Source organism: Ostrea edulis, chromosome 9, assembly GCF_947568905.1.
Source record: "Ostrea edulis chromosome 9, xbOstEdul1.1, whole genome shotgun sequence".
In the NCBI taxonomy this organism is placed as follows: Eukaryota; Metazoa; Mollusca; class Bivalvia; order Ostreida; family Ostreidae; genus Ostrea; species Ostrea edulis.
In genome coordinates, this window is record NC_079172.1 from 31711926 (window position 1) to 31736203 (window position 24278).

Genomic DNA, 24278 nt, shown 5'->3' on the forward strand with positions numbered 1-24278 from the left:
TCAGTGCCTATACTTACCCTTTTGGGGTCAGAATCTATTAGGAGTGTCAATGCCCTAAAATGCCCTGTGGTCACCTGAGTGGCACAAGTCCTAGTTTAGGCGCTAGGCGCCGTACCTAGACCCCTATCGCATATAGTCAAATAGTAAAACTAGGGTATATTTGGCGCCCCGTGCCCCAAATCGGTGCCTATACTTACCCTTTTGGGGTCAGAATCTATTAGAGGGATCAATACCCTAAAATGCCCTGTGGTCACCTGAGTGGCACAAGTCCTAGTTTAGGCGCTAGGCGCCGTATTTAGACCCCTATCGCATATAGTTAGATAGGGTATATTTGGCGCCCCCGTGCCCCAAATCGGTGCCTATACTTACCCTTTTGGGGTCAGAATCTATTAGAGGGGTCAATACCCTAAAATGTCCTGTGGTCACCTGAGTGGCACAAGTCCTAGTTTAGGCGCTAGGCGCCGTACCTAGACCCCTATCGCATATAGTCAAATAGTAAAACTAGGGTATATTTGGCGCCCCCATGCCCCAAATCAGTGCCTATACTTACCCTTTTGGGGTCAGAATCTATTAGGAGTGTCAATGCCCTAAAATGCCCTGTGGTCACCTGAGTGGCACAAGTCCTAGTTTAGGCGCTAGGCGCCGTACCTAGACCCCTATCGCATATAGTCAAATAGTAAAACTAGGGTATATTTGGCGCCCCGTGCCCCAAATCGGTGCCTATACTTACCCTTTTGGGGTCAGAATCTATTAGAGGGATCAATACCCTAAAATGCCCTGTGGTCACCTGAGTGGCACAAGTCCTAGTTTAGGCGCTAGGCGCCGTATTTAGACCCCTATCGCATATAGTTAGATAGGGTATATTTGACGCCCCCGTGCCCCAAATCGGTGCCTATACTTACCCTTTTGGGGTCAGAATCTATTAGAGGGATCAATACCCTAAAATGCCCTGTGGTCACCTGAGTGGCACAAGTCCTAGTTTAGGCGCTAGGCGCCGTATTTAGACCCCTATCGCATATAGTTAGATAGGGTATATTTGGCGCCCCCGTGCCCCAAATCGGTGCCTATACTTACCCTTTTGGGGTCAGAATCTATTAGAGGGGTCAATACCCTAAAATGTCCTGTGGTCACCTGAGTGGCACAAGTCCTAGTTTAGGCGCTAGGCGCCGTACCTAGACCCCTATCGCATATAGTCAAATAGTAAAACTAGGGTATATTTGGCGCCCCGTGCCCCAAATCGGTGCCTATACTTACCCTTTTGGGGTCAGAATCTATTAGAGGGATCAATACCCTAAAATGCCCTGTGGTCACCTGAGTGGCACAAGTCCTAGTTTAGGCGCTAGGCGCCGTATTTACACCCCTATCGCATATAGTCAAATAGTAAAACTAGGGTATATTTGGCGCCCCCATGCCCCAAATCAGTGCCTATACTTACCCTTTTGGGGTCAGAATCTATTAGGAGTGTCAATGCCCTAAAATGCCCTGTGGTCACCTGAGTGGCACAAGTCCTAGTTTAGGCGCTAGGCGCCGTACCTAGACCCCTATCGCATATAGTCAAATAGTAAAACTAGGGTATATTTGGCGCCCCGTGCCCCAAATCGGTGCCTATACTTACCCTTTTGGGGTCAGAATCTATTAGAGGGATCAATACCCTAAAATGCCCTGTGGTCACCTGAGTGGCACAAGTCCTAGTTTAGGCGCTAGGCGCCGTATTTAGACCCCTATCGCATATAGTTAGATAGGGTATATTTGGCGCCCCCGTGCCCCAAATCGGTGCCTATACTTACCCTTTTGGGGTCAGAATCTATTAGAGGGGTCAATACCCTAAAATGTCCTGTGGTCACCTGAGTGGCACAAGTCCTAGTTTAGGCGCTAGGCGCCGTACCTAGACCCCTATCGCATATAGTCAAATAGTAAAACTAGGGTATATTTGGCGCCCCCGTGCCCCAAATCGGTGCCTATACTTACCCTTTTGGGGTCAGAATCTATTAGAGGGATCAATACCCTAAAATGCCCTGTGGTCACCTGAGTGGCACAAGTCCTAGTTTAGGCGCTAGGCGCCGTATTTACACCCCTATCGCATATAGTCAAATAGTAAAACTAGGGTATATTTGGCGCCCCCGTGCCCCAAATCGGTGCCTATACTTACCCTTTTGGGGCCAGAATCTATTAGGAGTGTCAATGCCCTAAAATGCCCTGTGGTCACCTGAGTGGCACAAGTCCTAGTTTAGGCGCTAGGCGCCGTACCTAGACCCCTATCGCATATAGTCAAATAGTAAAACTAGGGTATATTTGGCGCCCCCGTGCCCCAAATCGGTGCCTATACTTACCCTTTTGGGGTCAGATTCCATTAGGGGGTCAATGCCCTAAAATGCCCTGTGGTCATCTAAGTGGCACAAGTCCTAGTTTAGGCGCTAGGCGCCGTATATTGACAGTACTTTTTTGTCGGGTTCGTTATACGTACGTTTTCTAAGCGATAAATATTAGGAAAAATCCTTATTGGTCGCTAGCTTATTGTTCGCTAGCTTGACTTAGGCTAGTTGTTATTGTAATCCGGAAGTGACACGCCTTACAAATTACGTTCCATGCGCGTTAAAAGTCAGAGTGGATCCGTAACTCGAAAGTCCCGTTTTAGACAGCCATTATGACGATATGTTATTCTTCCTTAATTCAAACTCTTAAGGTCTTTCTTTCAATTCCAATTAATTGCATTCTTAATTTCGACCAATCATCTAACATTTAGATATGTTGGGTAACACACCCAATGGGGGGGGGGGGGGGGGGGGGGGGTGTAGTTAATGCTGTCATTCCTATAGAGGATATTACCTGGTAAATCCCAATTTTTAAACAGAATAGTTGCCCCTTGCTTCGGTTTAAATTGGCTCATTACACCAAAACTTTATTCAAAAGAATGTAGTTTTCTGAACAAAATCTTGGGTATAATCACTTTTCTATAATTCTGATCGGGTTTGGTTCAAATTCAAAAAATCAAAGTACATGTATTCCTGAAGTTTGACCATTTCATTTCAATTTCTTTTTAAAATATAATTATCTGATACGTCTTTTTTCTAATTTGTTTCTTGAAGATTTTAGTCACAGAAATTAAATATATATATATATTTATTCACAAATAACATTTCTAATTTTCATAAATATTATTATGTAAAAATTAGAACGTCTATCTGAGTTGTAGACATTTATTTGACCAGGTATTCATGTCATGCATTAAATCACAATTACTGTGCAGACATGGTCCATAAGCAGTGGCGGATCCATCGCTACGTCAGTAGTAAGGGGGACAGTACACAGTCAGTATACAGTCAAGATGACGTCATGGGTTTTTCCCCACATAGGTCATTGAGGTCAGGGGTGAGTACACAGTCAAGGGGGAGTATACAGTCAAGGGGGAGTATACAGTCAAAGGGGAGTATACAGTCAAGGGGGAGTATACAGTCAAAGGGGAGTCTACAGTCAGAGGGTGAGTCCACAGTCCAAGGGTGAGTCCACAGTCAAGGGTAGGTGAGGAGGTGATTAGCAACACTTAAAGGATTAATTCACATAGCAACAGTCGAAGGATGATACCATAAATATCTATTGTCAGGGTCACCTTAGTTCATATAGCAACAGTTGAAGGATGATACCATAAATATCTACTATCAGGGTCACCTTAATTCACATAGCAACAGTCAAGGGAGGGATCTAAAAATATCCTTTTTTGTCTGCTATAAAAAGGCCAAGTTTTAAGATTCTATGCACAACCATTACTTGCAATCAAAAGATCCAATTCAATTGAGTAAGTAATATTTTATTATCATATTTACCACAAATTATGAACACATTTATGGATATTTTGAAGACATAAAAAGTAAAATTCCATCTACTTGTACAATAAAAGCTGCCCTCTATAACGTTACTTTTTTTTCTTATTAAATTATGAACTGATTAACAATAAGAAATTGTCAATCAGTATATAAAATATCAAACAAATCTCAATGGATATTTACAGTTTTACACAATTCATAGTATGGTATTGACGTTATTGTTAATGTCAATATCACAAGTTGTGAATTTCACTCTCTTTTTCTTTGGTGTCACGGGAGCCAACTGGTCCTCCAAATAATTAACAATAATGTTCATTTGTTCCAAGTCCTTTGAAACGCGGTCGCTCAAATCTCGGAGTAATTTAAATTGTTCTGCTAACGGCTCCCTCAACCTCTTTTCCAACAAATTATATTTCTCAGGATTTTTTCGTCTACAATAAACAGGATAAAAATGACATGTTGCAATAAAAAAAAAAATCAATTCAAGATATTTTATATTAGTTCCTTTTCCCCAGATTAGAGATGATGTTAATATGCATAATATTTAAATTTTATGATATTTAAATTTTTTTTTAAATTTTCTCTAATTCAAACATTATAATAATAAACAAAGTATAAATAAAATGTTTATGTTTACCGGAAAGTAGTAAGGATGGAATTCTCACAGTTTTCGAAACTGTCCAAAGGTTCCTCGTCAATCACGGTTGCTAACCGCCAGTTTGAATCCATGGCCGGCGAGTACATGTAACTGGCTGAGGTGCCGCAGTTGTGCTGGCTCTCAGGTCTAAAGAGATATGGAGAGGATTACTTTCCTTTGTACTTCGATAATTTAGTTTGAACATAAATTTAATTTTACTTCATAAAAAGCAGTTAGTCTTTGGCACCAAATAAAACATTGATGTACATCATTCCAATTCTACGTATATAAAATGTTAAGAAGAAACGAGAAACTTGGAGATTTAATACTTTGAAGAGATAGAGGGAGAAAATACTCGTTATCTGTTTAAAATTTACTAAATATAATAAAAATTGTTAAAAGGAGGGAGAAAATACTCGTTATCTGTTTAAAATTTACTAAATATAATAAAAATTGTTAAAAGGTGTAACATTACACTAAAATGATTGGAAAATTTATGGTTCTAAAATCATTTCAAGTCTAAAATTAATGTTTATATATACCTTTTAAGTAGAATTGTCTCGGTTTGACTTGTACTTTCGGGGGTAGGAGTGGAAGGCCTTTAAAAGAATATATAACACACTTTCTGATTCCAATTAAAACATTAATATTTATAATGTATATTATCTATATAACGTGAAACAAAGCACTACATGAAAGTAGGCATATCAAGCCAAAGAAAGATAACTCTTATAAAAGCTGTTAAACTCACCGCTTTGGCAGGCCTTCCATTTCCAACTCTTCACTCATCTTCAACCACATTTGTTCGAACTCCTCGAATGAATTTGCTGAATTTGTGGAGTCGCTGTCAGGAGAAAAAATAAATACTGTAAATCAGACCCATACTGAATTCAAAAAAATTCCATTTCTAGTTCTTCACCCATCAAGCTTAGAAAAAAACCCTCAAACTATGTAATATATACTGAAAGATACATGTGAAATTCAAATAATTAATATATAGAGCACTAAATATTCACAACTAAGTACTGAAATTTTACGCTCCAACCCGGGGTCGAACCAGCGACCTGGCACCCTCCGCCTAGCAAGACTGTCAACTCAGCACATTAGCCCATTCGGCCAAGATATGACCTCCCATATATATATATATATATATATATATATATATATATATATATTAAGTAAAAAAATATTTTTTAAAAATTGTTCTACTTACAGAATGTCAAGAAACTTTTCTGCCATGATCAGATTTTTTGTCAATGATAATTTCTGTTTGCAAACTCCATTTATATATAATTTCGGGTGGACGTTATGGATGATGATTAGGTCTTTGGAGTTTCTTAACTCTAATTTCGTAACACTATAATTGGTTGGTTGAGTAATGACCGAGAAGTGCCCCTATTGATCGTATTTATCATCTGCACCCCTTTTAGTCACGTTTGAAAAATACCGCCCGGTTGTCCAATACCTGCGCAAACATTGCAGCAGGAAGTGTCCCACTTATTTACGTGGCCTCAATAATTAACTCGGTTAATGATCTCAGCTTACTGATTAATTTTACACAAAATATATATGTATTATGAATGTAGTTATGGAACAACATCAATCATTGTATTTCCGCTGTATATTATATAATCATTAATTCCTACACGAATTACTAACAATTAGTTTACTAACTTTAGGGGGGGGGGGGGGAACCGAACAATTTCATGGAGACAGGATCAGAATCATGCTCATTTCTATATATGGTTGGGGAAACTGGAGACTCTTGTCTGTCATTATATCATTGTATCAGCTTGAAATGTACATGAGGGCTATTCTCAGCCAGCGCCAGTACTGAGTAGGGAAAATAAACAATCAAAATAATTTGATTATAAAATACATTTATTATATATGATATTTAAAGGGTCACCAACATGCGTAAAAATGGTGGTGTGACTGAATGTGTGAGATTTGTGACACACACTTGTCTCATACAAAAATGTCCTAATGATTTGTTATATAATTTCGGAACCGTCTTTCAAACCAGGGGGGCAGCTCCGGAATTTGAAGCTACGGTTAGAGTGGGCGCCGTCCGGGTTTTATGCAAGGGGTATGATCAGCCCTGGTTGGGGCCCAGGGGACGATTTTTAAAAAATAATTTTTAAACGTTTGTAAATATAAGACCTGCAAAATCACAGCAAAACTCCTGTCATGTAGAAATATATCTTTTTTACTTTTTTTCTTACGAATGGTTGTAAATTAATCAGATTATTAAAAAAAAATCATGTTCAATAGGACGATTTACTGATGAAGTTGAAAAAGATAACCATGCCCGCTTGTATTGTACTCGTATAATAAACATCAAAGAGTCATTTTAAACGCTACTTTGTAAAACCAATTACTTAAAGTCGAGTGACTGACACATTTGAATAAAAAAAAGAATAATTAGAATAATCAGAGTTTCCATATTTGCAATAACAGTGGCGGATCCAGAGATTTTTTATTCCAATGAATGATATTGTATTTTTTGTTCAACATGTAGGGAGAGGGTGAATTAAGTTTTTATAAACTGTGCCCAATCCCGTTGTAATATTTGATATAAAATAAATTAATGAATTATAAGATAAATCTAATAACTCATTTAGTAAATGAGACAAAGAAAAGATTAATGGGATGTCGAAAAAAATATGGTATGAATTGATGAAAAGTGTAAAGGTTGCGTTGCTGATGGAAATACCCGCGAATCCTCCGTCACATGATCAATTTAGCTCATGCGACTTTTTTATCAAATGGAAAATGGAGGGACGAACTACAGCATGTGTGATATGTGCTGCAATAGTGATGATGACACTTCAAGATTTTTATACTTTTGCTAAAATTATGGATGTTGCGCAGTGTCCAAGATGTCTGAACAAACGTGGAGTTGTAACGTGTAAAACTTACAAGAACAATTGTGTCAGTGTTTTCCTTAATCGTGCCAGAACCCAAATCCGTGAAATTCGCGTCCCTATGTGTACTATCGATATTGTGGTCAACAGAAAGTGGGAGTCCCTTACTGACTTTCCAGTAGTGCGGGACATTAGGGGACATCAATGTGCCAGTGTATTCAGTAAGTAGTACTTAGGGTTTTCATTATTTCAAATTAACGTGTATTTGACCACTTAATATATCATTTTTTGAACGACAAGTCGTTGTTTGTCGTTGTTGTGGTGATTTGCTAGAAGAGGAGGGGGTTTTTAACGAATGATGTATCGTGAGAAAAATAGGACCACGTGATATTTTCATAAACCAATCAAATCACTGCGTCTTTTACTATGGAATGTTTACGTTTGTACAACTTGTGTATTGGTATTTAATTATGTAATTTAGTCTTAACTGATTCTTAGAACGTTTCTGTAAATATCAAGAACAAATTAATAACTCGTGTTTTCAGTTCTAACTGTGACTGGTATCTAAAATAAGTACTCGTATGATCGGGTTCGGGGTACATACAGGGAATGTGAAATCGGAAGTTTGAAACGTTCCCTTTGTTAGAGGGTGTACAGTGAAACTGAAAGTAAACATTTTGTTTTTGTTGTAGATCCCCTAAAAAAAAATAATCACCGCTCCTTTTAAAAATGTATTGCAGATATGCCTACTGAAGAGTCCAAGATGTTGGCCACCACTACAATACCATCCACTTCATCAGCAAATACACAAGGGAGGGCTTGGATTGGGCCAGCGTCATTGAAAAGTACAACTCAAGGTAGGACTGCATTTGTTGAACTAGGTTGACTTGGTAGTTTTACACAATTTAACAAGAGTATAATTCAGAAATATTATTGAAAGATTAAAAAGCAAAGTAGTATTTTTTTCTTACCAGGAAAAAAACCCCCAAAATAGTCACCACCTCTGTGTAAAAAAAAAATGTATTGCAGATATGCCTACTGAAGAGTCCAAGATGTTGGCCATCTTTACAGTGCCATCCACTTCATCAGCAAATACACAAGGGAGGGCTTGGATTGGGCCAGCGTCATTGAAAAGTAAAACTCGAGGTAGGACTGCTTTAACGTTATATATCCCTCAGCAAGGCGGGGTAACTCATACATATATAAGATAATGATGAAATTAAAAAAAAAATGTTTTCTATTATGTTCTGATTGAATGATTATCAATTATCCACCAGAATACATATCTATATCAACTGCGAATCTTGATCAACATATAAATTGATAATGGAAAAGAGCATTTTCAATTTCTGACACCTGAGGGATGGATAACCTTAATTGAACTAGGTTGACTCAGTAGTTTTACACAACAATTTAACAAGAGTATAATTCAGAAATATTATTGAAAGATTAAAAAGCAAAGTAGTATTTTTCTTACCAGGAAAAAAAAACCCCCAAAATAGTCACCACCTCTGTGTAAAAAAAAAAAATGTATTGCAGATATGCCTACTGAAGAGTCCAAGATGTTGGCCACTTCTACAATACCATCCACTTCATCAGCAAGAACACAAGGGAGGGCTTGGATTGGGCCAGCGTCATTGAAAAGTACAACTCGAGGTAGGACTGCTTTTGTTGAAAAATGTTAATAAATAGATATCATACATGTTAAGCCAATTTCAATTTCTTTTAGAAATGAATTGTAAAGCTTTATTGTTAAATTCTTGTGTAGACATGCAAATTCTTTGTTGAGACTATTACGATTATCACAATTATGATTTTTGGGCTAATGTTTTGTGTTTTTAAATTCCAGGGTTACAATTATCTACCGAAGAATTTGACGTGCCTGGGACCGCAGGTCAGTTTGAAACCCTACTGATGTTAATTATCCATGAGAATGAACTGAACAGATTTTTTTTTTTTGATAATTACTTGTTGTATTTGTATGTTGTGTTTGATGCATTGATGAAAGTGTTAATTGTAATTACTTGTTCTAACTTTTAATAGGTGTTTTTGCCTGGGCAGTTGTCACAACACTTGCCATTATTCTGATTGTGATAAGGCATCTTTTGCTTTCGAAAATAAAATGCTGCTGTAGAAGGCAAGTCAACCATCTTCCTAGAACACCATCACCACCTTCAACACCGTGCACTCGTGAAACTGTAGAGCAGATAAGAATGCATTTATTGCACACACCATCTTCCATTGCTACCACCCCCAGCAGTTTATCGGCGTCAACCCCCAACACAGTAGTTTCAGTAACTCGACCTCTCCTTGGTGATGATGACGATGAACCTATTTCACAACGTACCAGGGCTAAAAGTGTCGCAAAGAGACTTAGCCTGTAATTTCTTTACTAGTTTTTCAAAGGGATGATATTACTACGTTTTGAACTTTTTAATGACTGTGTAGTGTACAAGTTTTGAAAATGATAACAGTAAACAGTTTTATGAATGTGTAATCAGTTTAAAGTTGTGCATTTTTTATGACAGATTTTTTTGGAATTGGAAAAAGCATAAAGTTTGGGACTTTTTGAACTGTTTAAGTTCCATTATTTTTCCTTTTTTTACAAAACAGATTTGTTAATGACATAACAATTTGATGACATTTTACTTTTTTTAATGAATGTACATGTAGTACAGAGCAACGGTATTGTTTAAGGACATTGACTCGTTAGTTTTTCCTATGGTTGCTTTTAATGTTTTTGTATTTTTTATTTTTTTTTTTATTTTATGCGACAGTTTGTATTTTACTTGAATACTGATCAAAGGAAAATTTAAAGTCCTGCCTTTATTTGCTGATTATTATAATTTACATATGACAGTGATCATTTGGTTATTTTTGGGATGTGCAATTGATGTAAAATGATGTTTAAGTTGATTTTAACTGATAAATGTGATTTACACTTAACATTGATCATTTGCTTATTATGATTGTGATGTATAAGTTATGACATTAGGGTTAATTGTTGCAGCACATATTTCTATATAATAATATTTAATATCCAATAGTTATAGAGTATTATGCTTAATATTATCTACCTGTGATATAATGCTGTTAATAACAATGCAGGTTTTAAATATTTTTGAACATTTGTTTAGCTAGAAATTCTTTTGGTTAGCAACTGGGTTTAAAGAATAAGTTTGCACAGTTTGATATTAAGCATGTTAATGTCTATTTATAGATATTTTTGTCAATAAGCCAGTATATTTCTTAACATTGTTTTTACCTAATGTCATTTCTTTGAAAATTTGTTAAGTATTAGGAAATACTTAAAATTTTTGTTACAGGATTTTTGTTAATAAAAAAGTATTCTTTCTATATTGCCTTCTATATTTTATTAATGTACTCAAGTTCGAAATGGATATTCCGATAATTGTGACATTACGCTGCTGTCTGTAAAAATAATGTTTTACTGGTTTTTCAATTTCATTTAACAAATAACTAGCCATGTTTATTAATATACCTTTTGTCCTTTGACATGGATATAAATTTATATATATATTTTTTTTGTAATTAAGAGATGGCAGACAGCGGTTTATTAAAAGAAATCCTGGACTCCTTGAATGACCCAGACACCGTGCAGTTGTTTGCTACAGTTAATGGTCTTACTGGTGATGCCGAGGTCGAGAACAGATTAAGGGAGCTCCAGTGGGAAAAGCACATCGATGACTTATGGCAGGAGGTTCTTTCCGAGATGGAATCCCCAACTAAAAAAATTAGACCATCCCAAGAGGATGGCGATCAACCCTCTACGAGTGGGCAGTCGGGGGGTGGGGGGAGTTCCGAGGACCCATTAGAAAAACCCTATTTCATTTGGAAGAGAGACACTCGAACATTTAAGAAAAACTTGGCCCGCGACACCACGTTTAAGGTCAAATTTAACGAGCAGTGGAAGGGGGATAAATTGTTAGATATACATAACAAGTTGCACGATATGTTCGACGACCTGTTGTCAGAGGCCCGGGGTCACGATGCGGATCTGGGAAGGGTGGTCATCAGTCATTCGAGTTTAAACAATCCGATCGTCGTGCCGCTACAATCCTGGGAAAATCTGAATGCAGATGTCGTCCTGTCCGAGATCACCAAAGTACTTAATTCGAACGAAAGCTTGTCCGTGGACGAAAATCTGTTGATCACCATAGGGTCCATCGATTTGCCCAAAGGGGGAGGTAACCCTAGAAAATTACCCATCACGTCTCTCTTTGGTCCTAAAAATAGCGTAGAAAGAAAGAGATCGCTTTTTCACGTACAAAATGATAACAACGTATGTATGGCCATTTCCATTGGTCTCTGTTACCTGAAAACGTGTGAAAAAGTAGATGCTGTTACGTGGACAAATTTAGTGGGGAAAGATGCCGGAACAATGTTCGACCATATCATCAAGCACCGTACTGTTACTCGATCCTATTACAACAATATCTTGAAAACCTCGAGAAAAAAAATGCAAACGGAGTTGGCGATGTGGCTGTGTGAAAGAGCCGGAGTTCCTACTGACAGATATTTAGGTTTGAACGACATCGAACCATTCGAAACCTTACTTGGTGTCTGTATCAACGTTGTGTCCTCAAGAGTAGGGAATAAATTTGTCAGGGTGACGGAGGACGAGGACAAGCCACGTCTGTATTTATATCACGTGGACACAGAAACTGAAAAACACTGGCACGGGATTGCCAGCATACAAGGCTTTTTTAAGGCATCGTATTTTTGCCATACTTGTTTAAAACCGTATAATGATAAATCCAAACACACGTGTACCACCTCGTGTGAGGTTTGCTTACATGACCACTGTCCAGAAACAAATGTCCAAATAGGTTGTCGAACCTGTGGACGGGTCTGTCGTTCCGTGGCGTGTTTTAAACGTCATAAAAAACAAAGAGTCGTCAAGAAAGAGAGTTATCCTCCTCCTTGCGAACTGTTTCACCAATGTAAAAAATGTAGGGTCATTCTACATTGCTGTAAACGCTCTCCCGACTTGCACGTTTGTCAAGAATGGCAGTGCCCTAACTGTCTAGAATATCAAATAGGAGAACATCATTGTTATCAAAAACCGTGTGGATGTGATTTAGAAAAAAGAGACAAAAAATTTATTTTCTACGATTTTGAGACGCGTCAAGAGGACATCTTTCATTGCGAGCAAGGGTATCGACCGTCTTGCATCAGATGCGACCAATGTGTCAAAAAAGAACGCCAGTGTGTAGACTGTAGACTCTGTCAGAACTGTCGTGATCCGTCCTGTGGTCTACAACAACACAAAGTCAACTTTGCCGTGCTGCAGACCACCTGTCACATATGTGAGAAAAGGGAACTGGTGGAGGGCGCCTCCTGTAGTTACTGCGGAACACGGTGTGAGCAATGCTCCCGAACCCATAAAGGTGAATATGTGAACCCCCCTTGTCCCGACACTTGTGGAAAAAGGGAAGTGGTGTTTTCTGGCGACAACGCCGCCGAGCAGTTCTGTGCTTTCGTCACCAGTGAACATTGTAAAAATTCGATCTTGATTGCCCACAATGCCAAAAGTTTCGACTTGTATCCGGTTTTAGAAGTGCTCATAGACCGTCACTCTATTCGACCTAGCAAGATCATTTACAACGGTTCTAAAATCATGTACATGCACATTGCGCACAAATTAAATTTGACTTTTGTGGATTCCCTCAATTTCCTGCCCATGAAGCTTGCCAAAATACCAGATGCCTTCGGTCTACAGGAACTCTGTAAGGGATACTTTCCCCATTTATTTAATACTAAAGCCAATCAAAACTACGTGGGGCCGTATCCAAAGTTGAAGTACTACGGATACGATTTCATGTCGGCCGGGGAGCGGAAAAAGCTTGCCGAATGGCATGCAACGAAACGAGACGAAACCTTTAACTTTCGAGAAGAAATGTTGCAATATTGTCGCTCGGACGTTGATATATTGAGGCGGGGGTGTCTAGAATTTAGAAACTTGGTGATCAAGGTGACAACTCTAACAGAGGAAACGGTTCAAGCAAACGGAATCATCAAGAAAACGAGCTCGGGTGGAGTCGACCCCTTTGATTTTGTCACCATTGCAAGTGTCTGCATGGGGATATTCAAGTCGCTCTTTTTGAAGGGAAAAAGTAAAATAGAAATCACCAAAGATGGTGAATCGGATTTGTACGACATTCGTCATCATAAGAGTTTAGAGGGGGTCCATCTCGGTGATTCTTGGACGTCTCTCGTCGATTTAAGAAAGGACGACAATGTACAGATAGGAAAACGACATTTCAAAAGTCCCGTGGCAGTAGTACCATCTCAAGGATACACGAAGCGCGACAATTACAGCAAAATTTCCATCCAGTGGCTGGAGTGGTTGATGGAAAAAAGTCGTCAGCGGGGTAACCCCATTGTCATTTCCCACGCTCTCAACGGTGGTGAATTCCAAGTGCCAGGGACCAATTACAGATGTGACGGGTTTGTCAAGATTCCTGGCGGAAACGGAACCATTTATGAATTCTATGGTAAGAGCTTATTATTTTAACCTTTGCCCCCCCGTTTTCCCCCTAAACTGGAGGGGGGGGGCGGCGGCGGCGGCGTACCTGGACTTAATTACGAATGTATTGAGGATTGATATTGTTCATTTTGGTACAGGTTGTGTATTCCACGGTTGTCCCAACTGTTTCCCAGACGATAGGAATACCATCAAACACCCGTCTACCAATCAGACCATCAAAGAATTGTACGACATGACCAAACACAGAGAAAAGGAATTGAAAAATCTGGGATACAAATTGGTCATTGTGTGGGAGCATCAATTTAAATTTCAATTGGAGAAGAATGTAGCTTTGCAACAATTCGTGTCCACCCTAGATCTCCAAGACAGACTCGACCCACGTGACAGTTTTTTCGGTGGTCGCACCAATGCCATCAAACTGCATTATAAAGCTGCAGAAGACGAAACAATCCAATATTTCGATTTTACCAGTCTCTATCCCTGGACCAACAAGTATTGTCGGTATCCCGTCGGCCATCCGACCATCATAACGGACGATTTTCAGGACTTGTCGCAATATTTTGGACTGGCTAAAATAAAAATTCTCCCCCCTAGAAAACTTTATCATCCCGTACTTCCATACAATTCGAATGGAAAATTGAAGTTCCCACTTTGTAAAACGTGTGCAGACAGTGAAAATCAAAATGAATGTACATGCTCTGTTGAAGAGAGATCCATCACGGGCACGTGGTGTACTCCTGAAATTCAAATGGCAACGTCAAAAGGGTACGAAATCTTGAAAATCTATGAAGTTTATCATTTTGCCGAGTCTTCCAAATACGATGTCGAGTCGTGTGAGGGGGGATTATTCGCTCAGTATGTGAACATGTTTTTAAAAATAAAACAGGAGGCTTCCGGATTTCCGGCCGAATGCGACACGGAAGAGACCAAAAGAAAATACATTAGGGAATACAAAGAAAACGAAGGTATCCAATTAGAGTATGAAAAAATTAAAAAAAATCCCGGTTTGCGATGTTTAGCGAAACTTTGTCTGAATAGCTTTTGGGGGAAATTTGGTCAGAGGTTGGGCATGCAACAATCCGTGTTCATTCACGAATCGGAAGCCGAAAATTTTTTTCAAATGCTCTCAGATCCTACAAAAGTACCACACAACTTTCACATTGTTTCGAGAGACATTCTTCAATTAGAATGGAGTAACAACCCCCTATTCGCGTCATTCGACAATAAAACTAATATATTCTTGGCCTCTTTTACCACCATGTGGGCTCGACTGAAATTGTATGGCGTTCTCGACAAATTAAACGAGAACGTCTTGTATTTCGATACAGACAGTGTCATCTTCAAGACAAAAAAGTCGGACAACTTGAATTATCTCCCCATAGGTAATCACCTGGGAGAATTGACTAATGAAATCTCTCCACAAGACGGGTACATTGTCGAATTCGTTTCTGGGGGTCCTAAAAACTACGCTTACCGCACACTGTCGGGAAAAGAAGAATGCAAAGTTAGAGGGTTTACACTTAACTGGGCCAACTCGAAACTTATCAATTTCCAGGCTATCAAGTCGATAATCTGTACCTCACACGACCGACAAATTGAAATTGTCAACCCTTGTAAAATATCGAGAGACAGCAGAAAGCGAAAATTGTTAAATAGGGTTGAAACTAAAAATTATAAGATGGTTTACACTAAAAGGAGAATTCTTCCTAATTTAGACACGTTGCCATTTGGATTTTGATTATAAAACGAAATATTTTGACGTTTTTGTTTTTTTTATTGAATGATAAATACACAAATAAAATGATAAAAGACATTATTCGTTGTTATTACACTGTCAATATGTGAGCCAGGGTACGTTTTTCTTCTTCCGCCGAACATTGGAAATTCCAGGAGGTTTCCCAACCTTCATCTTCTTAGCGACGTAACCTGTTCCAGTTTGTAACAAATTAGTTTTATCCACTAAGTCACTGGCAGTTTGTTCTTGACCTTCTGAGGATTGCTTCGAAGTTCGGTCGACTTCTCGGGATGACGTATCAGCAGGTTCTAATTTTTGAAGTAAACGTTCATATTTCAGTTTCGGTACAAGTATCATTTCCTTTGCCATTTTCCTTTGAAATGTTGAACAATGGGTTTAAGTAGAAGCGGCACTAAAGGAATGTTTTTCAATAGTATGCGACGTTTCTCTCGGTTGCTGACTTCTCTGGACCCCAAGGATCGAATGCATGATTCATAAGGTTTCAGTTGGTTTATATACTTTTTAGTCAGAGGATAAGTTCCGGTGTAAATGTTAAGTGCTATTTCACTGAGCACATCGTACTGTTCACTGTTCAAGGCTTTAACGATTACTTTTTGCTGGGCATTGTCTGCACAGACAAGAAACTTTAAAAAAGCCTCGTGTTTCTTCACCGTTTGCTTCATCTTTGAATAATGAGGCGAACACATCAAATCATACTTATTTATAGAGGTTGGTAAATAATCATCTCTTCTCCCGGAAGAATGCGTGTTCTTAACTGATACTCTCTGTTCTGTGTAGGTTCCAGGCAAACATGTAAGTAACCGAAATTGGGTCGAGTCGCAGATTCATAGGCTGCTTTGAAAAAAGGAACTTGTCCTGGTAAGATCTGAGATCCAAAGGTGATGATCTGTCGGGAATCGCGGTAATTCTTAAACAAAATGACATTAAGACAATTCAGTGAAATGGTCCTGGCGTATTTTCCCGGCGGGTATAAGTTCTGAGACAACATCACGGTGGTCACGTTTCTATGATGAGATGTCACCGTGAATAGATGCACACAATCTTGTGATTGCGCAACTTGTAACATGAGATCATCCAGTACCACTATAGTGTGACTGACACCCTCTGTGTACTGCTCTATGTCTTCTTTTGAAGGCATTCCTTGATGTAATGAAAGGTTTGGTATCGTCTGCTTCATTTCCTCAAACATGGGTTGATGTTCAGAATAAGCATAAATTATTCTATCAACAGGCATAGAGAACATGCCATTGGCGTTTTGTAAAAGTGTTTTAGTAAAATGCGTTTTACCGCTTTGTGTACTTCCACATATCAGAATAGTGGAAGGTGCCGAAAACGGAAGCAAGGAACGAGTGTTCCACCAATCGTTTATGTTCTCTGTTGCCATGTTCCTCGGTAGCCAGGCTTCCTCATACTGAAGTCCAGCGTAATGCTACGCGCACATATATATATATTAACAAACTTATTCAATGACAGTATAAAAATAACTTCTCTATCTATGTTTCATGATTAATTTTAATGACAGAATAATCATACATAAAACGTTTCACAAAATCATCATTGGATTGAATGTCTTTAGAAAATAAAGCATACACATCATTTATCGAGTTTTTGAAACACAATCATGCAATTAAAAATACTAATACATAAAGTCCACACAAATCGGAATTACGAGGCTGTAGTCGTATAGACTTGAAATTACATTGTACACTGCTCATCCTCAAAAAGTTTTGAATGTCTTGATTGTAATGAGTTGGTGATTTCCCAAGGCTGTCGAAAAACTCTGCTTGGGATGGACTTCGCACGATTATTGCCACCCAATGTTCTCCAGGCATTGGTAAAGGTTGTGTATTGACGATGAAGGCACTCGGATACCTTGTAACGATTTGGGGTAATGTGTTACTAGCAAATACACCTTTCACATAGCATCTTAAGCAGGGGTCCGTTTTCACCATATTTAGCAGCTGTGTCGAATTCATGGTTGAATGTAGTTGATATCACGTGATTTGTCGACTTCCAGTAGAGATGAAAAGGTAGCAAATACAATTGCGTTAGCAGCTTTAGTTGTTGCTTGTTTAAATTTCAGTTCCAGTCTGGTGTTTCCCCGACGAATCAGATTTAAATACTCTTCTCCAAATCCACAGGAATCAATAGTGAAAACAAACAGCGAATATCCACTTCCAAAATTATCACGAGTGATGATCAGTCCGGCATCATTGTTCCATTTTCCCGAGGCTTCAAACAAACGAGCGTAAGCTGCTGAATACAGTCCCGCTGAGAAGTCTGTTTTGAGCGGTCTACCGGGTACACTTTCTCCGTTAACGTATATTCCGACGTCTGTTAACCCCATATGCTCAAAGTTAAAGGGGTTAGCGGTGTAGTCCCCATTGACGGCTTTCTGGTCCACCAAGGCCACCACGATGCGATCGGGTACCGCTTGAGGAAAAATGTTGTCCCAGTAAAACTCTGTGGATCCTTTAGGAATAGTATTCATTTTCAATTCATTTCGCATGATAGTATACTTCACGGGGGTTGCTTCTATCTGTTTACTATGATTCAGTAGAACGCCAGGGTCTACTCGCACTTTGGCTACTTTGTACACAACGTCCAGTAACTCTAATTTGAAAGCTGGTGAAGATTCAGCCGACATAATGACAAACGGGGCACTGGATCTAAAGAGTTTGATGTAAATGTCTACCCCGTTTATCAAATATTTATCTATATCAAAGACATCTTCCATCAGGTTTCCTTCCAACTCAAAGACTGCACTTTGCTGAGTGTATCCATACCGCACGACCAGTCCAGCATTCCCCCCATTGTATGCATTGGCGTCACTCAGGTTTCCCTCTTCTTTAAAAAACAGCTCGGATTGTTTCTGTGAACTAAGTTCGTCTCTCCCGCTGAATAAAATTGTCTTGAAATAGGCCTTCCACGGATAGTTGTTTGTGTTGAAAGAAACTAATTTGTTGTTCAAGTAGACATCCATCTGGGAAAACATACTTTGAAGTGGTAAATTTACAATGCCCGTTTTTTCATTTTCTGCCAGCGCCGTTCCATCTGCTTTCAAAATTCGGGCTTTCACATACAATTTACTCCTTTTTAAATCAATGTATTCTGCCGCCGAACCAGATACTACGATTTCGATTGGTGTATCGGATACTCCTATGCTAGAAATCGGTCTTGCTTCTGTAAAGTACACTTTTTCGACCGCTACCTGATTTGTTGGAGACGCAAAAAGAGACAGTTCCATAGGTTGAGCTATGTCTTTATTATCACTGCTTAAAAAGGCCATTTCTACTGTTTAAAGATACTCCTGTAACTGTCAATCTTAAACTCTTTCTTCTTTCTCGATTGTGTTTTCTTGCCTGGTGCTCCTCGCTTTTTCTTAATTGTCTTCTGTGTCGTTTTTCCTGACTTTTTTCGTTGTTTTGCAGGCTTAGACGACTTCTTCCTTTGAGATGTTGTTCGTTTCGATTTCTTGGAAGGAATGACAGACGATTGAGAACGTGGCCTTTTTATACTCCCCTGCACATTGACGAATGGAACACCCTCTTTGACATCCTTGGCATGTTCGATCTTAGCTCTTTCCTCCACCGCAGTCACTGGGGTCATTTGAGTGCTGGTTTGTTGTACTGATTCTAATTGTGAGTGAGGTCTCAATGGAATGACATAAGACTTATAACTTTTCACACCTCTTCCAATTTGTTTAGGCTTGTATCTATAAGGGTTGAACTTTTTCTCTGCCATGTTCTTGTAAAAGATTTCCCACATTCTGGGATCACTGACGTAAGTTTGGCTATTCATCTTCACAGAACGTAAGGAAACTTCTTGAAATGAAGTGTTACGGTCACCGGTCCGTCTAAGAATGACACTAAGTTTCCTTCTCTGTCTGTTATATATATGCCAATCTGCTGCAATTGGCCGATTTTTACTGGAATGTAATACGGTAGTGGGTAAGTGATATTTTCTGGTTTCTTCCCCAGGTATATGCGTCTTAGGAGAGGTGCTTCTTTTCCACCAATAAGAGTTTCTTCACAAATATCACAACACACAAACAACTCAGATTCTTTTTTGGATGTAATCCAGCTTTCTGAGGAAAATTCTGTCAGGGCAACAGTCCAATATCCGTCGAATTGAATCTGTTTATTCAATTGAACTCGATAACAATTTGGTTTATTGTCAAAATAATCAGAACTGTCCGTAGACGTCAACACCATCCGAACGCTCATTTTGAATGAACACATCTTGTAGAAATTAGTGACTTTTATTGCTTTTCCAGAGAGCTTTCTGGAATCCAAGAATTGAATTTCTTAGGCCATCCTTCCCATTTTACAAATACTTCTTTGGTTTTTCCACGACGCCTCCTTTTAAGAATTTTTTCAACTCTATAGGCAACATCTTCAGACTTGACAACTTTTTGAAGCTCAGATTGGTAGAAGGTGCCTTCTATAGGATCGTCTGCCAAATCTTGTACTTTGTATACAGGTATTTGACCCCTTTTGTATCTTTTAACGACTTTGAAAAATTCTTCTGTCCATTTCTGTTGATAGTCTCTTTGAAAAGGGTGTTCAAGCTGTGATATCCTGACATTATCTCCAACTTTTAACTTGAAAAATGGTTTTACTCTTTTTTTCATTGTTTTCTTGGATGTATGCTGGTTACCATTCTTTTTTCTCAGATCCGATTTTGGTTTTGTTCCCGCAAGATAAGCATCGAGTCTTATTTCATCAGCATTTCCCTGGTTGACAGTAAGGGGAGCATTGCCACCCAAAGATCTGTGAGGTCTGTTGTTGTAACTTTTCACCAAGTCTTGCAACACATTCACAAATCGGTAAGTTTTGTTTTTCATGAAATAGCGATACATAAGGTTCTTCATGGTACGAATCACTCTCTCCGCATAATTTGCTTTGGTTTCATTTTGTGTGTATATCACGTTAATTCCTTCTTTTTTCAGAAACGTCTTTACCCAACGATTTTTGAATTCGCTACCTTTGTCTGTTCTAAGGGTGTGTGGTTTTCGTCCAGTTTGAAAAACTGATTTTAAACCATCGATGATGTTTTGATGATGTTTATTTGTCAAGGGGACTATAAATAAATATCGACTAAATATGTCAATTAAAACCAATAAGAATTTGTAACCGTCGTTGTGAGATGCAATATTACTGACGTCGGCTAAGTCACCATCCCACATAGAGTCGATTGTGTTCACTATTACTTTAGAGCGCGGAAACGTCTTACGAATAGGCTTATAAAGACTATATGAGTCTTCGTTGTTTAAAAATTGTCTTATTCTCCTTCTGCCAATCTTGTATTTGCCTTCCTGTTTAACGGCTTGATACAATTTTTCGGGACCAGCAAATGCTCCCGGTTTACCGGGAGTGTAGTAGAGATCCTTCAAGTAATCCGTGTAGTTTGACATACTGCGTTCCAATGATGATCCATCTTTGATTATCACCTTTTATATTCAAGTAACAAACCAATTAAGACAGGCAACTAATTACTATTCATTTTTATTAGATTTCGAATGAAAAACAAACATGTGTATATATAATTATTCTCATCATTAATTTTGAATTCAGTGTTCATGGTCATTAGGTCAATCAAGATCACTCTCAATCGATTTCACGTCCTGTAAATCTCCCACATTGCATTCCTTGGACATATTGTCTTGGGCATCGTAACCGAACGGGGTACATTCGGGACAGTCTAACATTCCAAGTTGATTTTGATGAGATTCGCTGAACATACAGAGTTCGGTGTCTTTGAACTCTGGAACAGATTCATGCATTTCTTCAAGGGCATCTCTAAGTCTGGCTAGTTTGTTTCCGTTCAAAGTGACACCCTTCTTTGTCGGTATGGGTTCTGGGGCATCGTCGGGCTTCCAAAAGTGTCTTATATCCACTGTAGGGTAGCCAGGTGACAATGAGACGAACACGCCTCCGCCAATATGCCACTGCACTTCTCCATTCTCCTTTCCAATGTTGTCTATGTAGTCTTGGATATCTGGAAGAAGGGATTCAAATTTTAACCAACGAGCCAAAGGAAAGGTGACTCCTTTCTTTGTGGCAATGAGACGACCATGGGATTCTGCGAGATGGCGAATGTGAACGTAAACCGTTCCCTTGTAAGGCATGACGGTGAGGAACAGGTCATTAAAGTCATCCAGACTTATCCTACATCTTGGCTCCTGAGACTGAGGGTGTGTAGCTTTCTTTGATTGGTTTCCGGAATCTCCTCTTTCTTTGGTAGGAATGACTAAAGATCTTGCCATAGCTAATTTCTTTTCGTATTCAGACTTCGTATCATCGTCATTATTCATCAAGAGTCTCGATAAATCAGCTTGATTGGCTTTCATTAAGGCCATTCGGAATCCCACAAAAGCCCTCGATCCTCGACGTAAAATGATACTAATCAGTTTTCTGCTTTGGTCGTAACTGGTTTTCTCGGCTTCTATGCGTTGCCTCATTTCGTCGGTAATTATGTTTGAAGCATACAAATGTTCCGCGACTCGAATTGCCATCATCTTCTTCACCAATATAGTGTAGTTTGCCTTAATAAGGTTTTGATGTTTATCCTCCATCTCTGTCCACATCAAAACTCTCACAATAAAAAAAATGAAGTTAACCCGTATCCTCTCTGAGACTTGTTCAGGACTGGTGAAAATCATTCAAATCGATCAAATTTATACATCATTTAATCACGTGGTTCGTGACTGTAGACTTCGCCTTGACTGTAGACTCCCCTCTGACTGTAGACTCCCCTTTGGCTATATACTCCCCTTTGGCTATATACTCCCCCATGACATCAGTGACTGTAGACTACCCTCTGACTGTAGACTACCCTCTGACTGTATACTACCCCACGACGTCAGTGACTGTAGACTTCAATTTGACTGTAGAAAACACTGGCTGTAGATTTTGACATTACAGATCTTTAACATTATGGGTTTCCAAGTTTTGTGTATGAAATTGAGTACGCATTATTTGTACATTTTTCTCCAGTATAGGATTTAAAACTTTTGATGCATGATGTATTCTTCTTTGAAAACGATATCTGTCCAAAGCCATGGTCATCCATTCCCCCTTTCGATCTTCATAGGGAATATAGATAATCGTTTTCTTGTCTGAAAATGTCACAGTCTTGCCCATAGTTTCAAGCTTTGACAATTCAACATTTTATTCATGCATCACTTTATATACGATTCTGTGCTTTTAAAATAGATTCATCCATATGATCGACAGATGTTTTAAGGTACTGCCACTGTGTTTTACTCAAGGTAATTCCTTTGTTCCCCGGTTTTCCAGCATGAAATCGTCGTATGTCAATCTGTATGGTGTCGTTGATGCATATCATGGCATATACTTCGTTCGAGAGTGGGTACCGATCCACGTATGAACATGTTTTAATAACATCTTTTTCCAAAGTAGGGCGTAAAACACAGTCTACCTGATTAGGTTTTTTCTTCTCGTGTAAAACACTGACAGCGATGCACAAAGAAATAATAAGAACAACTGCAAAAAAGCTAGGTACTACAATCCCGATTTTTTTCTTCAACTTCTCTTTTAACATCCCTTTGCAATCATTTCCACAATCACTTGTTAGAAGTTCCATCATTACCACTTGTTCAGCCATCTTTGATCAAAATGATTTTGCTAAACCACCGTATTCCCATTTATATATATACATAACGTATGACCTCTGTGGGCGGGGTTTTCAATACCCTATGATGTCATCTTGAACTGTAAAAATCCGATTCTCTCAAGGTCTGTGGAAAGTATTTTTTCGGCATAATTCTACGTTTCAATATGTATTCTTCAGATCCCCAGCTGTCTGCAATGTCATAACCATTTCTCATTTTTTCCTTAAAATCAACAATGCAATCTTCTTTTCTGTCAAACCATTGACTTTCTTGTAAAGTCCATTTCTTTTCATTTTTTCTTAAAGCACTCCAGGCCAAAATTTTCCATTTGTACTGCTTTTCCTGAGTTGCCATCGTTATGCCAACGCAACTGAGATTTACAGGGTATTTATTCATATTTTTAAAAAAGACTCCCTTATGACGTAAGTGAGACTACCTCTTGACTGTAGACTTCCCCTTGACTGTATACTCCCCTTTGACTGTGGACTCCCCCTCTGACTGTATACTCCCCTTTGACTGTATACTCCCCCTTGACTGTATACTCCCCCTTGACTGTATACTCCCCCTTGACTGTGTACTCACCCCTGACCTCAATGACCTATGTGGGGAAAAACCCATGACGTCATCTTGACTGTATACTGACTGTGTACTGTCCCCCTTACTACTTACGTCGCTTTTTTGTGTAGAAATCGGGCCTGACTTTCGAGAAATCCAAGCCTGTATTAAATATCATCATAAATACAATTTCAATTTTCATAGAAATATGTCCAAAAAGAATACAATATTTATTTTTTGTTTAATTCGGTACCTTCAGAGTTATCGCCCCTGTCCCCAAGCAGAGATTCACTTTGAACCCACTGGAAGCTTCACGGTAGCCCTCAGAGCCTGCATTTTACAACGCCACCCCCTCCGTTGATAAACTTCTGGATCCCCCAATGCCTGGTGAATGTGGTTTCTAATCTATTCAGTCGCTTCTTACGACCGCGACAATCAAAGTGCCTGATTATCATACCCAAAGGTTTCTTTTCTTTCAAAAAGATGACAAACACT

At 38.9% G+C, this 24278-nt stretch overlaps 6 protein-coding genes across 6 annotated transcripts; 2 read left to right on the forward strand and 4 right to left on the reverse strand.

The window, feature by feature from the left end:
- Positions 1-3903: 3903 nt before the first annotated feature.
- On the reverse strand, positions 3904-5348 carry LOC130050343 (uncharacterized). The gene is made up of 4 exons (XM_056150211.1): positions 5210-5348; positions 5001-5057; positions 4459-4605; positions 3904-4252 (listed from the first exon to the last, which is right to left on the reverse strand). Exons 1-4 carry the CDS (start codon positions 5257-5259, stop codon positions 4018-4020), a joined length of 489 nt encoding a protein of 162 aa, XP_056006186.1. The 5' UTR covers positions 5260-5348; the 3' UTR covers positions 3904-4017.
- On the forward strand, positions 4594-10682 carry LOC130046266 (uncharacterized). Its single transcript, XM_056150206.1, has 6 exons — positions 4594-7546; positions 8066-8182; positions 8355-8471; positions 8865-8981; positions 9175-9219; positions 9369-10682. Exons 1-6 carry the CDS (start codon positions 7111-7113, stop codon positions 9707-9709), a joined length of 1173 nt encoding a protein of 390 aa, XP_056006181.1. The 5' UTR covers positions 4594-7110; the 3' UTR covers positions 9710-10682.
- On the forward strand, positions 10682-17354 carry LOC125665327 (uncharacterized). The gene is made up of 2 exons (XM_056150177.1): positions 10682-13843; positions 13974-17354. The coding sequence occupies exons 1-2, from the start codon at positions 10885-10887 to the stop codon at positions 15572-15574; spliced, it is 4560 nt and encodes a 1519-aa protein (XP_056006152.1). The 5' UTR covers positions 10682-10884; the 3' UTR covers positions 15575-17354.
- Positions 17355-17564: 210 nt separating this feature from the next.
- On the reverse strand, positions 17565-18881 carry LOC125665325 (uncharacterized protein F54H12.2-like). The gene has a single exon (XM_056150710.1). It carries the CDS (start codon positions 18879-18881, stop codon positions 17565-17567), a length of 1317 nt encoding a protein of 438 aa, XP_056006685.1.
- Positions 18882-19853: 972 nt separating this feature from the next.
- On the reverse strand, positions 19854-21008 carry LOC130050514 (uncharacterized). The gene has a single exon (XM_056150711.1). It carries the CDS (start codon positions 21006-21008, stop codon positions 19854-19856), a length of 1155 nt encoding a protein of 384 aa, XP_056006686.1.
- Positions 20255-23885, reverse strand: LOC125665665 (uncharacterized). Its single transcript, XM_048898428.2, has one exon. It carries the CDS (start codon positions 22254-22256, stop codon positions 21186-21188), a length of 1071 nt encoding a protein of 356 aa, XP_048754385.2. The 5' UTR covers positions 22257-23885; the 3' UTR covers positions 20255-21185.
- Positions 23886-24278: the final 393 nt, after the last annotated feature.

Bases quoted from the DNA above. Each gene is read 5' to 3' on its own strand.
- LOC130050343 (XM_056150211.1), bottom strand. From the start codon at position 5,259: ATGTGGTTGAAGATGAGTGAAGAGTTGGAAATGGAAGGCCTGCCAAAG. The intron at 5,058-5,209 runs GTGAGTTTAACA...ATTCTTTTAAAG, and splicing joins ATGGAAGGCCTGCCAAAGCG to GCCTTCCACTCCTACCCCCG. The intron at 4,606-5,000 runs GTATATATAAAC...ATATCTCTTTAG, and splicing joins GAGACAATTCTACTTAAAAG to ACCTGAGAGCCAGCACAACT.
- LOC130046266 (XM_056150206.1), top strand. From the start codon at position 7,111: ATGTCGAAAAAAATATGGTATGAATTGATGAAAAGTGTAAAGGTTGCG. The intron at 7,547-8,065 runs GTAAGTAGTACT...AATGTATTGCAG, and splicing joins TCAATGTGCCAGTGTATTCA to ATATGCCTACTGAAGAGTCC. The intron at 8,183-8,354 runs GTAGGACTGCAT...AATGTATTGCAG, and splicing joins ATTGAAAAGTACAACTCAAG to ATATGCCTACTGAAGAGTCC.
- LOC125665327 (XM_056150177.1), top strand. From the start codon at position 10,885: ATGGCAGACAGCGGTTTATTAAAAGAAATCCTGGACTCCTTGAATGAC. The intron at 13,844-13,973 runs GTAAGAGCTTAT...ATTTTGGTACAG, and splicing joins AACCATTTATGAATTCTATG to GTTGTGTATTCCACGGTTGT.
- LOC125665325 (XM_056150710.1), bottom strand. From the start codon at position 18,881: ATGGCCTTTTTAAGCAGTGATAATAAAGACATAGCTCAACCTATGGAA.
- LOC130050514 (XM_056150711.1), bottom strand. From the start codon at position 21,008: ATGTCAAACTACACGGATTACTTGAAGGATCTCTACTACACTCCCGGT.
- LOC125665665 (XM_048898428.2), bottom strand. From the start codon at position 22,256: ATGATTTTCACCAGTCCTGAACAAGTCTCAGAGAGGATACGGGTTAAC.